Source organism: Heptranchias perlo, unplaced genomic scaffold (genome assembly GCF_035084215.1).
Source record: "Heptranchias perlo isolate sHepPer1 unplaced genomic scaffold, sHepPer1.hap1 HAP1_SCAFFOLD_1338, whole genome shotgun sequence".
Lineage (NCBI taxonomy): Eukaryota > Metazoa > Chordata > Chondrichthyes > Hexanchiformes > Hexanchidae > Heptranchias > Heptranchias perlo.
The window spans coordinates 6,099-23,482 of NW_027138578.1; the positions used below are offsets into that span (position 1 = coordinate 6,099).

General features: G+C 43.7%; 1 protein-coding gene across 1 annotated transcript in view; it reads left to right on the forward strand.

Moving 5' to 3' along the window:
• Positions 1–2,020: 2,020 nt before the first annotated feature.
• Positions 2,021–17,384, forward strand: part of LOC137308575 (ras GTPase-activating protein nGAP) — a gene marked incomplete at both ends in the record, with an annotated part of 33,485 nt that continues 18,121 nt past the window's right edge. The window contains 2 exons of the mRNA XM_067977190.1: positions 2,021–2,174; positions 15,261–15,359. Coding sequence (XP_067833291.1) covers positions 2,021–2,174; positions 15,261–15,359 — 253 coding nt within the window. The remainder of the gene's footprint in view (positions 2,175–15,260; positions 15,360–17,384) is intronic.

A 17,384-nucleotide genomic window follows, 5' to 3' on the forward strand; every position in this document is an offset into this window, starting at 1 on the left:
TGGAGTTGATTTTGGAGCTGGGCAGGGTATGAATGCTGTGTCACAAGGCAACAAGCCCAGTTGTTTCCAGAAACCTGGATTTTTTTTTCAAATATTTTATTTTAAGGGAGTCCATGGAAGTGAAGAATGGATAGATTAGCTGCAGGGCATAGTGTGGTGGGAAGCAGGCTTGATTTCCCTCGGTCAGCTGAGTTCCTGATCTTGGTCTTGTCGCAGTGGAGAGTTGCCAGGCAGGATCCAGGCACTTCTAAACTCAGCAGGAAGAAAAATGAAAGAGTGGCCTTTGCCTCTCGTAGGTCCTTAATAGAAGCTAGTTCTGAGTGCCATTAGCAGTGTCCTGAGAAGCAGGTAGTAAACCAGCCATCATGATTGCAGGGTCTGAGTAGTTAAGTAAAGTTGGGGAGAGGATGTAAAATGAAGGTGATTTTTTTTTTTAAATGGCCATCTACCGTGGAAAAAAGTTCGGTGTATGTCGAGCAATAAATTTTAATTCTGCAGTGCCACCGTGTTGAGCTTTAATCTCTTCTGTATCTTTACTACCTGCCTGAGGTTCTCAACTATTGAATAAAATAGTTATTTCACATGATAGAACATAATTCTGTTTAGTCATTCAAAACATTTTTGTGACAGCCTACAACAGAAAAATGTTAAAATGATTCTCCCGATAAGTTAGTAGTTTGTGTGGTGCTGAGCCATCGGGATCAGAGCGGCCCAGGTTTGATCTCTGTTCTTGTACTGTTAGTTGATTTGAGTCATGGAATATTTGGCCATGGTTCCTGCCGCTGATAGCAATCCAGTCAAAATTTGCTGCAAAATGTGTGTGGATGAATGTTGAGTGAGGTCGGATTAGGGTTGGCTGTGATTTTCCTCCCCCAGCCCAGTAGTTGAACAGCTTGCCATCATTGACTGTTTAGGCTGATGCAAGGAATGACTAGTGGGATGAGGCACTAGAGGACTGCTGGTACCAAGTTTGGGTCAGTGCCTTCAGGCTGCTATTTGTGGTCCTCTTTTGTAAAGCTCCGTGCTACATAATCTGTGCATTTAAGTAAATTATTAGCATTTCTCTGAACAATTGTGCAACTGTGGTAGGTTGTGACGAGGAAGAGAATGCTATTGACAGACAGTGAGCTTCATGTCCTGACAGACAGTGTTTTCTTCAACAAGTTCCTATTGTCGCTCTGCTGCTTAACTCTTGTCTAAACTATGTGCAAATTGGCTGCTGAATTTGCTTGCATAAAAATGGTGACTACACTACGAAAGTAATTCATTGGTCATGAAGTGCCTGAGCAGTGCCGAGGTACTATATAAATGCGATCTCGCTCCCCACTGCTATCACCCTGTAGGCAAGGTTGGTGTGCACCCTGGATTCTAGTCATAGCTTTAAAAAAAAATGTAAGAAAGCTTTAAGCATTTGAATGTCTGCACATGAAGGTTGCAGCTATTTTGGATGATGCCCCCACGACATGATGATAAACAATGTATGGACATTGGTCTGGGAAAGGAGGCATAATAGGACTGGTACGTCACTCATTTGCCTACAAGGGTTCAACCTTCAAAGTTTCCATCTGAAGAAAAATATATTTTTATTATATTTTCTCCCTAACCCCCAGGCCATTTCCTTATTCATATATTTTTGGTTATCTGGGCACTGTTTCCCATCAGAACTGGTAAGCAGAAACATGCTGTTTCACTAAACCAAGTAAAATTTAGGGGTCGTTCAACTCTTGCCTCCCTTGCCGATCTCTTCTGGTAGTTGAAATAGTAGCATTGAGTAAGATTGAAGTGCAGCTCGTCTGCTCACTCTTGGTTGGAAATGGGCCGTATTGAAAGAGAGAGACTTCAAAATTAAATTACCCTGTATGCATTCACATAGTGCAAACATAAATATGATGATCCATAATTCTATTATTGATTGTAATTTTCTTTGCTGTACAGGAAGTTTATGGTACATTACCTTTTTGTTTTTTATGTTCTAGGTGATGCATTTTGCCATAATTTATTCTTTTCTTGTTGATTGCAGGTCCCGTGCTTTACCAAAATTGAAAGAATCTCGTTCCCATGAATCTCTGCTGAGTCCTGGCAGTGCGGTTGAGTCTTTGGAATTAAGCATGGAGCAGGATGTCTTTGTTAAACCTTTGCACAGTAGCATCCTGGGGCAGGACTTCTGCTTTGAGGTACTGTTTCATCACCTAACTGGACTCTAACTGTGATAGGAAGAGTGCCTTTTTTACAGGGCTATCCTAATGACCTCAGGATTGAGGTGTTGCGTGTGATCTGTTCGGGTCATGGGTAGATTATGAAATGAGAGGGTTGTCCTATGAGGAGAGATTGAGTTGAATGGGCCTATACTCTCTGGAGTTTAGAAGAATGAGAGGTGATCTCATTGAAATATATAAGATTCTGAGAGGGCTAGACAGGGTAGATGCTGAGAGTCTGTTTCCCCTGGCTGGAGAGTCTAGAACTAGGGGGCATAGTCCCAGGATAAGAGGTTGGACATTTAAGACTGAGATGAGGAGGAATTTCTTCACTCAGAAGGTTGTGAATCTTTGGAATTCTCTATCCCAGAGGGCTGTGGATGATCAGTCGTTGAGTATATTCAAGACTGAGATCGATAGATTTTTGGACTCTGGGGATCGGGCGGGAAAGTGAAGTTGTGGTCGAAGATCAGCCATGATCTTATTGAATGGCGGAGCAGGCTCGAGGGGCCATTTGACCTACTCCTGCTCCTATTTCTTATGTTCTTATTATCATCAGGCTGCAGGCACAGGTGATTTATATTCCCCATAGTTAGGAGCTTCATTTATTTTTTAATCGACTAGTGGTGACTGAGCATCCTGTAAAAGCTAAATGTAATGTTTTAAATCAAGTCAGACTTTATAGGATAACATCAGTCGGACAGACTGTTCAGAAGGGATGATGCAATGTATCTGCTTCTAGGAGCTGCAGTATAATGTGCCATTGATGATGGGATATGGAGTGACTGTTAGGATTTTTCCCACAGGAATGAGTAGAAAATTGAACAGGGAGTTGTCCTGCTCTTGCCTGCCTCCTGGTGGCTACTTCCTGAGCTGCATTGCCAGAGGCCACATGCAGATCTTACACACAGCCACAGAAGATGTTTAGGGAGAGAAGACCAGGGAAAGTGTGACATTTCTGAAAAAAGCTACTCTTAAAATGTAATATACGATTGATAGATGTTGACTGGAATCCAACATTGACTGGGAGCTTGCACACACATCACAACAGCAAAGATTGTTTCATAGCAGTTAGGGATTTTCATTATCATTAAGCTGAGCGAAGGCTGTAGAATGTGATGCTGAAAAATGCCCTTAACAATCACTTCCTCTGCTTTTTATAAATTCATTTTCATTCTTCTGTTTTTGGTTTCCTATCTCTGAATCATACCCTGGCCAGTGAACTGGTCACTGATAAGTTTATCACGATCACTGTCCTTCACCACACCCAGCTGGCTTCAACTTGACAGACATCAGGAACATACTCTGCAAGCAGGAATCCATTTTGTACCCTTCTGTGGCACATCATTTGGATGCACATATGGGCTGCACTCTGGACTGTCATTTGTAACTGTATTTAAGCTGCGCAGTTACACTTGAGCAGCTGACAGGTGCCAAGCAACACTGGCCCCCTCTACGAACTACTGTCGGATGCAATTATCGCCTGTTTTTTGAAAAGTAAGAATTATCTTGTCAGCTTTATTATCTGGTTTTACTTCATGTCAAAATAGCCTGTCACAGTGATATTTAAGGAATGTGATTCATGCCTATTTATTCAGAAATCTTTACCATGTCCCTAACTTAATAATAAATCTAACATCTTTCATTGGGAAGATTTGATGTTTGAAAATTCTGTTGAATTGACCATGTGTTGGTGCTTCAGCAGGCTGCGTTGCGAAATGGGACGACACAAGTTTGTGCTGGTGATTCACTGTTACTGATGATTGGTGATTCATTGTTACTGATTGAGGATTCACTGTTTTCGGGAGGGAGGAAGGGGGCCTGAGCGAAGGAAGGGCACTTCCCCATAGGAGAGGGGAGACCTAATACTTGGTCTTCAATTGAAGATTGGGATTTTCAGAGGGAATTATTTGCGCTGAGGAGACCTAAATTAGAGGCCTTTGAGGACTAAGTGCCTTAAGTGTGGTCCTGCTAACTGCATGGTCCTCTCAAGAAGGCAACACTGCAAATTGTATAAGCTAAATATGGACGTTTTGATTTTATTTTAACTTGCAGAACGCCTTCCCCTTCTTCAGAGGTAGTCTAGGGCAACTGAGAGACAAAAACCACCCGATCTTAAGCAGGAAATAAGGTTTTGTTTGGAACAAATTAAACCAGATAGGAAAGATTTGGGCCTTCTCCATTTTTGCGGTTAACCTCCATCTGAGATATTCAATTAAATATTCTTCACAAAGCTATTTTAAATAGAATGAATCCCTGCTATTTCTTTCAATTTGGAAAACGTACAGATGTGAACGTGAGATTTTTTTTTAAGAAAACAGATGGAATTGATGGCTGAAAGGCTCATCTAATCAGACTTGGCTCATCTAACCAGGAGTGCCTGAAAAGAATGGGATCAGAAAACCGTGAAGGTAGTCATGAGAGAAATGGCTTTGTTGTAGGTGGGTGAGGTCTGACTCCTCCAGTTTCTCAATCTTCGTCTGTAACTGAGACTGAGAACAGTCCTGATGCAGAATTCCACTGCATGGGTGAAATGTTGTTGACATAACTGTAGTATCTCCTTTATTTGGATGAAATTTGCTGGAGGTACAACATAAGGAAGAAAAGGCTAGGCATGCCAGGAAACCAGATTTTATTACTGCTTGAAACCAGTTTAAATATTCCTTATGGACTGAAAAATCCAAGCTGTTTGTGCAACCTCATTAAATCCGGAAGGAAGTTCTTCATAAGAATCCTTCAGCCAGGAGCCTATACATTTCAATACATATTTTTAATGGAAAATTGTTCTGGTAATTGTTTGTGTCTTTTTAAAGATAGGGTGGTAGGTTCTTAATGCGCTGTGTACAGTATTGGTTAACTGAAATGGCGTAAAGACAACCAGCAAGCTGTGTTGCATTGCCTATATTTCCCAAAGGGTCTGATTAAAGCCTTGACCTTTCCTGTCTGACCCCTTGGATTCAAAGAACTCAAAAAGATTGGTGTGAGAACAGAAGGTGTGCTGCCGACCGAACAAGGAGCTGATAAACAGACTGTCCCTGGGGGAGGGAGGGTGAGAGAGTTACACAGACAGGACAGCACAAAGAAGAGTAAAAACAAATGCAGGCAGACAGAAGAAGGAAAATGGAGAAAAACTGAACAGAAGGCCAAATGACTGCGCGATAAAGAAAGCAATAAAGCAAGGAAGCAGAGGGAAGTAAAAAGGAAAGTGGCAGAGGTATCTCAGCCGATCTAACAGCTGCAGGATATTCAGAGGCAGGCATTAAATCATCCTTCTTTTAGGAGCTGGGAGTGATCATACAGCTATCATTTCACCAAACTGTCCATAAACAAACCCATGTTAAATCCGAAAATTTAATGTGATGCTCGGACTGGGATAAAAATTTCAAAAGGCTAAATAATAGGTACATAGAGTTAAGACAATGTAAGAGAGTTCCTTTTAGGCCTTTCTTATTTGCTGTTTAGGAAAGGGAATTTGGACCAGCTGAGTGACTCCTGAGATTTTATTTGAAAACTGCTGTGACTGTATTTTAAAACACAAGTAACCTCACATTCACGATCAGGCTTAATTGTAGTATCTGCCTCAAGAGTGACTGGATTTGCAACCTGTCAGACTATAAATCTTCCATTTCAAACCATTAAATATATTGAGTGAGTGAGGCGATGCATACAGAATTCACATGCATTATGTTTTTGCAGCAGATAATTTAATTAGTTTGCAAATTCTGAAGCAGTTCGACCTCAAACCATTTTTTCCCTTTCCATTTGTGTCCTCCCTGGCCCCTCCCTCCCAATATGTTACTGTTCGTTACCAGAGAGTGCAGGCAGGTGACCTGCTCCCAGAGCTCTGTGTTTAACCGAACAATAGGAGGTACCATGTTTGCGTGCATGGGTGGGTGTTGTGGTGTTCTTTGTGATGTGCCCGAGAGTTGTAGAGGTTCTCGAGTGATGCATTTTCATTCTCTGGTGGTAATTCCCTTTGATGTTTTTTAAACACAAAACCAAATTTCCTTCATTGGGTTGTGACCCGCTCCCTTATGGCTGGCCAGAAGTTAGGATTTTGCCACGTAGAAAATTTGAGCACAAATAAACAAATTTTTGAGACCATGACTGAGCATGCCGATGCACCACAAACTGCACTCTCGTGCAACTCAAATTCTTAACTAACCGACTCATAGCAACATCACTGAAACTCTTGACGCCTTTGTTTTCCCCCCTCCCTCCCCCTCCCAATTTTATCTGTCCTTCCTTGAAGACATTAATTCCTGCTGGGGTACATTTCAGGAGAGATTGATTTTCCACGTGTTCCTGATCCCAGGACTCTCCACTAACTACTCTGGGTGAGATGAACAAACTCATACTGACTGGGGATTGTGCCTGGTCTTTTCCAGGACTGCGCAAGGACTGTATCAAAGCAGAGAATGAATTTACACACAGAGGCAGCAAGCAAGCAAGCATGTATTTTATTCATTTTTACAGAACATATTTTAATGAGTTTTTTTAATTTGAGAGAGAATTTTTTTTATTAATTTACATTTGGTGCCAGCTTGGATCAGTCGTAGCACCCTTGCCTCTAAGTCAGAAAGCCCTGGGTTCAAATCCTACTCCAGAGACTTGGGTACTTAATCTAGATAACCTGGTGTTGTAAGATTCCTTACATTAATCTAGATTGGCATTTCAGTATAGTACTGAAGGACTGCTGCATTGTTGGAGATGCCATCTGTTGGATGAGGCATTAAACGGAGGCCTCAGGTAAAAAGGTCCCATGGCACAACTCAAAGAAAAGCAGGGGAGTTGTTCTGGCCAACATTTACCCCTTAACCAACGCCACAAAAAAAAATTAAATGGGGTTGTCTGTTTGTGGGACCTTGCTGTGAACAAATTGGCTGCCAGATTTGTCCACATAACAACAGTGACTACACTTCAAACATAACTCATTGGCTGTAAAATATTTTGAGATATTCTGTGGACATGAAAGGTGCTGTATAAATGCTCGGTTTTTTTAATGATTGAATTATTTTTGTGCGATGGGATAATAAAAGATTGTATTAATAGCAGGAAGCCTTTCTGTCATTCCAGGTTTTAAAATGTTTCTTTTTTTGTCGAGTTTCTCCCCATCTCTCCTGAAGTTGTTGACTCCTGCTGGGCTGTGGTTTCACAAACGCTGGCTCTCATTCAGTGTCTCATTCACATGGTCATTTGTGATGTGCGAACCACACGGTGAGCCAGTCGAATGTGAGCTGAAATACTCATTCAGAGGCTGTCTCCACCAACTGAGCCATCAGGCTAGTGCTGTTGTGTTGTGAATTCCAGAGAAAATGCTGTTTCCGAGCCATGTGTGGAATGGTGCTGCAATATATGCAAGATGCACACAGCACTGCGCAGAGTCCCCTCGTCTGACCTTGAACAAATAAGTGATTAATTATTCTCCTCAGTCCAGAAATGATTGCACTTCTTGCGCAGTACCTTTCTTGAATGAACTTTCCTGCCCTCGTTAGCAGACAGTCTGTAGGGAATGCCATGAGTGACAGTAAGTGACATGAAACCGCTGGAGATCGAGCCATATTAGCATATTCAGTCAGTACCTCTGTGGTGCACTCTGGCTGGGCCTGAAGTCAAACCAGGCAATGTTGCTTTACATTAGCATAATGAACTTTCAGAAGATTGATATTTGTTTGCATTCCTCTGATTTCTAAAGTCTTCAAAATTTCTTAAAATGTGGTTCGTATTTCAGACCAAATTTCGGGAAAAAAGCACTTTAGTGGCCCCCCATCACTGCGCTCCCCCATTTACACATCCAAACAACCCCATTGTCCATTATGAGTTGACAAATATAGCAGCAGCTCCTAAGATCCATGGAAGAAATGGGTCTCCTCTGCTGCTGAAGCAAGATAAATTAATACGGTTTATATTGCTAACTACAGCCGATGGTGATTGCAGTTTTTAAACACAAAAGTGTTTTTGAGGCGTCCTCATTTAAAGAGTAAGCATAACCATCGCTGCAGCATTGCCCACCTTCGCCCCTACCTCAGACCCTCCACTGCTGAAACTCATCCTCTAGCCTCGATCTCTCTGATGTCCTCCTCAAGGGCCGCTCATCCTTTACCCTTCATAAACTCCAACTAGTCCAAAGTGCAGCTGCCCACATTCTGTCCCACACCAAGTCCTGCGTGCCATTCACCTCATTTCTCACTGCCTTACATTGGCTCCCAGTGCCCTAGCACATGAAATTTAAGATTCTCATCTTCAAATCCCTCCATGGCCTCATCTCACCATAACTCTGCAACCTCTTCCAGCCTTCTATACCCTCCTACATCTTTTAGTCCTCTGACTCTCTGGCGTTTTTTGCTTTCCACCCCTCCCTTCTTCAGCCCATCTTTAGTGGCAGAGCCTCCAGACAACTTTACCCTCTGGAACTCTCTCGCTAAGCATCAGTCTTTCATCTTCTCTCCAATTCTAAAAACCTCAAAATCCATCTTTCCTACCAAGTTTTCACTTGTTTCTTCCAATCTCTCCCACCATTGCTTGGTGCCCATTCCCTTATCTACTCCTATTTCTTCTAATTCCCTCCCGCCCCCCCCCCCCCCATAAAGAACTTTGAGACGTTATAAATGCAAGTTGTTGCTATCTTCCTTGAATTGTTGCTGGAATTTTTCCTGCATTTCCTTGATACTATTCCATGTATTACCCCATGTGGAAAGTGAACACAAACAGTGGAAATTGTTCTGATATTTCACTAGATAGTGAAGTTGAGCAGTTATTCTGCTGTTGGGCCTGGTTTCCAAAGTCACGGGGTGTAGCAATGGAAAAAATAATCTGCATTGGTGGTAGGGTGGATGAGCAGTCGTGCAGAGTTGGAGGAGTAAAAGGTGTATGGAATCATAGACAGTTATGGCATAGAAGGAGGCCATTCGGCCCATCATATCTGTGCCGGATGAAAGAGAGCTTTCCATCTTAATCCCAATTTCCAGCACTTGATCCGTAGCCCTGTAACTTACGGCACTTCAAGTGCACATCCAAGAACTTCTTAAATGAGTTGAGGGTTTCTGCCTCTGCCACCCTTTCAGGCAGTGAGTTCCAGACCCCCACCTCCCTCTGGATGGAAAGAAATTTTCCTCAGCTCCCCTCTAATCCTTCTACCAATTACTTTAAACCTATGCTCCCTGTTAACTGACCCCCTCTGCTAAGGAAAATAGGTCCTCCCTATCCACTCGATCTAATCCAGTCATAATTTTATATACCTCAATTAAATCTCCCCTCAGCCTCTTTTGTTTCAAAGAAAACAACCCCAGCCTATCCAATCTTTTCTCATAGCTAAAATTCTCCAGCCCTGGCAACATCCTCGTAAATCTCCTCTGTACCCTCTCTAGTGCAATCACATCTTTCCTGTAATGTGGTGATCATAACTGTACGCAGTATTCAAGCTGTGGTCTAACTAGTGTTTTATACAGTTCCAGCATAACCTCCCTGCTCTTATATTCTGTGCCTCGGCTAATAAAGGAAAGTATCTCGTATGCCTTTTTAACCACCATATCTACATGTCCTGCTACCTTCAGGGATCTGTGTACTCCATTGCCATGTTTGCCCTCCCAAAATGCATTACCTCACGCTTCTCTGGATTGAATTCCATTTGCCACTTTTCTGCCCACCTGACCAGTCCATTGATATCTTCCTGCAGTCTATAGCTTTCCTCCTCACTATCAACCACATGCCCAATTTTTGTATTGTCGGCAAACTTCTTGATCCAGCTCCCCACATTCAAGTCCAAATTATTAATATATACCACAAAAAGCAAGGGACCTCGTACCGAGCCTTGAGGAACCGCACTGGAAACAGCCTTCCAGTTGAAAAACACCCATCAACCACTACGCTTTGCTTCCTGCCACTGAGACAATTTTGGATCCAACTGGCCACTTTCCCTTGGACCCCATGGGCTTTTACTTTTTTGACCAGTCTGCCATGTGGGACCTTGTCAAAAGCCTTGCTAAAATCCATATTCACTACATCAAACGCATTACCCTCATCGACCCTCCTTGTTACCTCCTCAAAAAATTCAATCAAGTTAGTCAGACACGACCTTCCCGTAACAAATCCATGCTGACTGTCCTTGATTAACCGGTGCCTTTCTAAATGATGATTCATGCTGTCCCTCAGAATTGATTCCAATAATTTGCCCACCACCGAGGTTAGACTTACTGGCCTGTAATTACTCGGTCTATCTCTTTTTCCCTTCTTAAACAACGGTACAACATTAAATGTCTTCCAATCCTCCAGCGCCACGTCTGTAGCCAGGGAGGATTGGAAAATGATGGTGAGAGCCTCCGCTATTTCCTCCCTTGCTTCTCTTAACAGCCTGGGATACATTTCATCTGGGCCTGGCGATTTATCTACTTTCAAAGATGCTAATTCCCTTAATACTTCCTCTCTCACTATGTTTATCCCATCCAATATTTCACACTCCTCCTCCTTAACTACAATGTCTGCATTTTCCCTCTTTTTTGTGAAGACAGACGCAGAGTATTCATTTAGAACCATACCCACATCTTATTTTTTTTATTCGTTCATGGGATGTGGGCATCGCTGGCGAGGCCAGCATTTATTGCCCATCCCTAATTGTCCTTGAGAAGGTGGTGGTGTGACGCCTTCTTGAACTGCTGCAGTCCGTGTGGTGAAGGTTCTCCCACAGTGCTGTTAGAAAGGGAGTTGCAGGATTTTGACCCAACGGCGATATATTTCCAAGTCAGGATGTTTTGTGACTTGGAGGGGAACGTGCAGGTGGTGTTGTTCCCATGTGCCCTTGTCCTTCTAGGTGGTAGATGTCGCGGGTTTGAGAGGTGCTGTCGAAGAAGCCTTGACGAGTTGCTGCAGTGCATCCTGTGGATGGTACACGCTGCAGCCACTGTACGCCGGTGGTGAAGGGAGTGAATGTTTAGGGTGGTGGATTGGGGTGCCAATCAAGCAGGCTGCTTTGTCCTGGATGGTGTTGAGCTTCTTGAATGTTGTTGGAGCTGCAATCATCCAGGCAAGTGGAGAGTATTCCATCACAGTCCTGACTTGTCCCTTGTAGATGGTGGAAAGGCTTTGGGGAGTCAGGAGGTGAGTCACTCGCCGCAGAATACCCAGCCTCTGGCCTGCTCTTGTAGCCACAGTATTTATATGGCTGGTCCAGTTCAGTTTCTGGTCAATGGTGACCTCCAGGATGTTGATGGTGGGAGATTTAGCGATGGTAATGCCGTTGAATGTCAAGAGGAGGTGGTTAGACTCTCTCGTTGGAGATGGTCATTGCCTGGCACTTGTCTGGTGTGAATGTTACTTGCCACTTATCAGCCCATGCCTGGATGTTGTCCAGGTCTTGCTGCATGTGGGCATGGACTGCTTCATTATCTCAGGGGTTGCAAATGGAACTGAACACTGTAATCATCAGCGAACATCCCCATTTCTGACCTTATGATGGAGGGAAGGTCATTGATGAAGCAGCTGAAGATAGTTGGGCCTAGGACATTGACCTGAGGAACTCCTGCAGCAATGTCCTGGGGCTGAGATGATTGGCCTCCAACAACCACTACCATCTTCCTTTGTGCTAGGTATGACTCCAGCCACTGGAGAGTTTTCCCCCTGATTCCTCCACACACAGGTTTCTAATAGGCCCTACTCTTTATTTATTCTCTTGCTCTTTATGTATTTATAAAACATCTTTGGGTTTTCCTTGATTTTACTTGCCAGTATTTTTTCATGCCCTCTCTTTGCTTTCCTAATTTCCTTTTTAATTTCACCCCTGCACTTTCTATACTCCGATCGGCTTTCTGCAGTATTGAGCTCTCGGTATCTGACGTAAGTTTCCCTTTTTTGCTGTATCCTACCCTGTAATGCTGCTTGTCATCCAGGGGGCTCTTGATTTGGCAGTCCCAACTTTTTTCTTTGTGGGGACACGTTTGTTCTGAACCCTCACAATCTCTCCCGTGAATGCCTCCCACTGCTCTGACACTAATTTACCTTCAAGTAGCTGTTTCCAGTCCATTTTTGCTAAATAACTTCTCAGCTTAGTAAAATTGAAGACTCGGACACATGCCTGGGGAAGATCAACCAGCTTGGGAAGAGAGGTAGGAGCACAAGAAGACAATGGAAAATTGCAATATAGGTGACTGATCAGATGTGGTCAAAGAGGTTAGCTCAAGGTCGAGCAGAATGCCAAGGTTGTGTTACCATCTGGTTCAGTGTGAGGACGGGCAGGGAGCTGGAGGCTGACTCAAAGGCTTGGGATTTGTCCTGGTGTGAAAGAATGGCCATCTTTAAAAAGGGGCTGGACAGTGACTTGGCATGTTGAACAGCATGTCACAATAAGATCTCACGTATTTCTGAAATGTCTCTTTTTCTTAATATGTTTAGCGTGTTATTGAGGCCGTGCTTATTTTACATATACAATGTTAATAATACCCTATGTCAATAATTTGCTCCTTCACTGTAGACACTCGGGGAAAATGATAGATTTGGATCTTTTATTTAATTGGATTTTCTGTCTTCAGCAATACCAGATTTAGCCAATACCAGTGGTAATGGAGGACTGCAGTTCAAAGTTTTAATGTAATAATAGCATGTGAGCATTCATTTAAATAGTTTATTAGTATTCATGTGGAAACCTAGTTTGCTGACTCGGGCAGTTATGCTTCATTTAAGTTAGGACACCGATGCTGAGGGTGACCATACCTCCACTGTTCATGGAGGCAGTGCTTGTGACACAGTCATGAAGAGGCTCTCTCTTCCCACCCCGCCCCCCCCCGGCTCCCGGCCCCCCCAGCCAAAGACATAGTTTGTTCCTGTGCTGCTGCTGCGACACTACCTGCAGTAAACAATCAGGTGCAACTGGATGCTGCATACTGTCCTTTAGTCCTGCCTGCAAGGAGGTTCAAACTCAGCCACGTCATCTTGGTGCTGTTTGAACTTTCCCCTGACATTGGAGAAGGTCCGTGGTGGGAACTCTATTGCATTCGAACCTTTTAAAGAACTGCACATGTGCAATCTTGTTCCGAAATCCACCCTGTAAAGCAGTGGGGTGAATTTCGAGCACCAGCTGCCCTAACACATTCAGAACAGTTTCCAGTCAAAGTGGTTTACAATATAAATACACTAGAATTCAATTATTGGCTTGTGTTTTAAGAGCATGTTTTTTTAAAAGTAATAGCCAGTGGTGATGAACCTTATTTAAAGTTTGAATGAGCATGCATGTTAACTAGCAACTTGCTGCACCAGAGCACACAGTATGAGATCTGAGCTGATTAACACACGAGCCGACAGCCAAGACCGCAATTAACCACGTCATTTTCCCCCACATTGCATTTCAGACCCTTAAGCCACAGTATGATCATTCAGCCAGCTCTCTGTGCCTCCTTTCCAGCATAGACTGGGTACATTCATGCACACCAGTCGCAATACATTCAATTAATCAGTAGTCCCTCCCAATTTCAATTCAGGCCCAATTTGGCACTGTGTATGTTAATTTAATTAGAAGCTGGCTCAGATCATTCAAAGGCAGTAACTTCCTGTTGGTGAAACTACCTATTCTATACTGCAGGGGGAGTCAATCAACAAGCAGGAGAAACGCATGGAGGTGGGAAAGGCATGGAAACAAATTGTCTCTCTCCAAACCTGCTGCATCGATCCCAGCTGCAGCTCAAGCTGGCTCCTTTTGGCATATGTCAGAAAAGGAATTAAAAAGAGGCGGGGGGGATGGTTAACGCATGCAGATTCCCAATCCCATTGAGGTTCAACAGTCTTTGAATTTTGCCAGAAGGAATGACCCAAAGTGCATTCCACTAAAACCAACAACACTCAAGAAGCTCGACACCATCCAGGACAAAGCAGCCCGCTTGATTGGCACCCCATCCACCACCCTAAACATTCACTCCCTTCACCACCGTCGCACCGTGGCTTTAGTGTGTACCATCCACAGGATGCACTGCAGCAACTCGCCAAGGCTTCTTCGACAGCGTCTCCCAAACCCGCGACCTCTACCACCTAGAAGGACAAAGGCAGCAGGCACATGGGAACAACACCACCTGCACGTTCCCCTCCAAGTCACACACCATCCCGACTTGGAAATATATCGCCGTTCCTTCATCGTCGCTGGGTCAAAATCCTGGAATTCCCTACCTATCAGCACTGTGGGAGAACCTTCACCACACAGACTGCAGCGGTTCAAGAAGGCAGCTCACCACCGCTGTCTCAAGGGCAATTAGGGATGGGCAATAAATGCTGGCCTTGCCAGAGAAGCCCACATCCCATGAACGAATAAAAAAAGATTGTAGTGCAGTGAGGATTTGGATTCAGCTCTTGTTTCCTACTGTGTGAGGTTTACATTTCTGTCTCCAAAAAGAATACTTTAATTAAAAATTTCAAGTACAAAACTAATTTCAAGGATCTTCCAAATTTGTTCCAATCAGTTACATCTAAATTGAGTTTTAGTTAAAAATTACACAGGATGAGATATTTCATACTGTTGGATGTCATTTTCTTCTTTGAATTCAGGGATGTTAACTGGCCAGTAAGCAACTGATGTAAGCAGTAGGTCTGGGTTTAAACAGGATTTTTTGCAAGTAATAGCAGTACCATTCTGAGCAGAGACAAACACATGGCAACTTTACTTGGTAAGGATTTGGATCCCACCAGGAGCTGGTTAATCTAATTTGCATTCAGTTGGATTTGGCTTCAGTTGCTTTGCCTTGTTTTGTCAGTCAGATTAATTATTTCCTTCTGACTCTGGGTTACAGCACAGAGTGTAAGTGTAAGTCAAACTCCTAATCCTCTTATGGTTACTTGCATGATTTATATAGAACAGTGTTGCCTTAGTACACAGCGCATGATTCTCTAACATTCCTGTATGTGCATGGAATGCCTTCAGCCTGACTTTCTGGGATTCACTATCCAATGGCAGACTATAGACAGTCCACACTGAACTGGTTTTATTTTAAACTGCCTTTATTCTTGTATGCAACATGTAGAAACAGCCCCATTTCGGTTTTCTCCTTGCATTCTGGCATGCTCGGGCATAACTTGGCTCATTTTGTATTACAGGTTACATACACAGGAGGAAGTAAATGCTTTAGCTGCTCATCTGTGGCAGAGAGAGATAAGTGGATGGAGAACCTTCGGAGAACAGTGCAACCAAACAAGGTAACTACATTTAAGCAAGAACATATTAATGAGCTGCATTAAACTAGTTTGTTGTTCTTTTAATTAGTAAAGAAACTTGGTAACTGGGTTATCACATCTAGCTTGTTACAGTTTGGATTTTAACCAAGCCAGCAGGAAGCAGTGTTGAGATTATTACCAGTAAGAGCAAGTTAACAGCATGATGTCTAGTGTTTACCAGGTTTTATTATCAGTAAGTGACTTTGACACTATTCAAGGCATTCTGCTTTAGTGAGGTACTGATTCGAGGGGTTGGATGTCCTATGATGAAGTGATTCCCTTTTATATCTCATCCATAAAGTTTATCAAGAATCTCCTACCAGTGAGGAAAAACCTGTTGTCGGAGTGATCCACACTCCATGAATAAAGGTTTGAAACCCAGGAGTCAGATCAACTTGACAGATTTTATTGGCCAGCCCACAAATAATACAAGCAAAGCTACAAGTCTACGCACTCATCCATAGGAGACTTATCGGGGGCCAGGAGCTCACCGGTCGAGGTTGTTCCTAACGAGGAGTTCACCTGATAGAAGGTTTCACTACATATTTATACCTTTTTTGGACCTCACCTATTTGTACAGTTTCTTTGTCAGCAACTGTCACTCATCCTGATTTAGCAGACATCACATGACTGGTTTCGGCATGAATCTGTGTGAGGGTCTAACCACCTCCCCTTGTCATTCAACGGCATTACCATCACCGAATCCCCCACCATCAACATCCTGGGGGTCACCATTGACCAGAAACTTAACTGGACCAGCCCCATAAATACTGTGGCTACAAGAGCAGGTCAGAGGCTGGGTATTCTGCGGCGAGTGACTCACCTCCTGACTCCACAAAGCCTTTCCACCATCTACAAGGCACAAGTCAGGAGTGTGATGGAATACTCTCCACTTGCCTAGATGAGTGCAGCTCATACAACACTCAAGAAGCTCGACACCGTCCAGGACAAAGCAGCCCGCTTGTTTGGCACCCCATCCACCACCCTAAACATTCACTCCCTTCACCACCGGCGCACAGTGGCTGCAGTGTGTACCATCCACAGGATGCACTGCAGCAACTTGCCAAGGCTTCTTTGACAGCACCTCCAAAACCCGCGAGCTGTACCACCTAGAAGGACAAGGGCAGCAGACACATGGGAACACCACCACCTGCACGTTCCCCTCCAAGTCACACACCATCCTGACTTGGAAATATATCGCCGTTCCTTCATCATCGCTGGGCCAAAATCCTGGAACTCCCTTCCTAACAGCACTGTGGGAGAACCTTCACCACACGGACTGCAGCAGTTCAAGAAGGCGGCTCACCACCACCTTCTCAAGGGCAATTAGGGAATGGGCAATAAATGCTGGCCTCGCCAGCAACGGCCACATCCCATGAACGAATAAAAATTATCTGTAGTACACTTTACACTGACTGTTCTTGTTCTGTTTATCTCAGCCTCCCTGATTCTAATTCTCCGTACCATTCTGCACGCTTACTGATTATGCCAAGCCTTTTAGCCTGTCATGGTACACTATCCCACAAAGCCCACCACAGCAAGAGGAGATGTGACATTTCAGATCAGGTAGAGGCCTGGCCGTGCTCAGCTGATGTCACCCACAGGTTTGGTGCTTGTACTGAATCAACAGAGCTTGGTGTCAGTTCCCTTCCTGAATGCTAATCCAAAGCAAATAGCTATATTCCAGATGCGTGCATACCAGCACTCGCTGTTTCATGACATTGGTGTCTAGGAACGAAATGGAAGCCTATTTCTATTGAGTCAGTACAGTGCATGAAAAGTCCTAAAGTAATGCACTGCGAATTATCATTGGAAACACAATCATTGGGCCAGTTTTATCCTGTCACCTGCAGCCAGGTGATTAGATATATGTGATCTTATCTTAGGGTTCAGATCACAATTTTGAACTGGTAAATTACTGTCATGTGGGAGGGGGAAGCTCAGTCAAAGGTAAACTATGTAGTACTAGTTGAGGTGGAGGGGGGCGGTTCCAGTGGGCTCCAATAT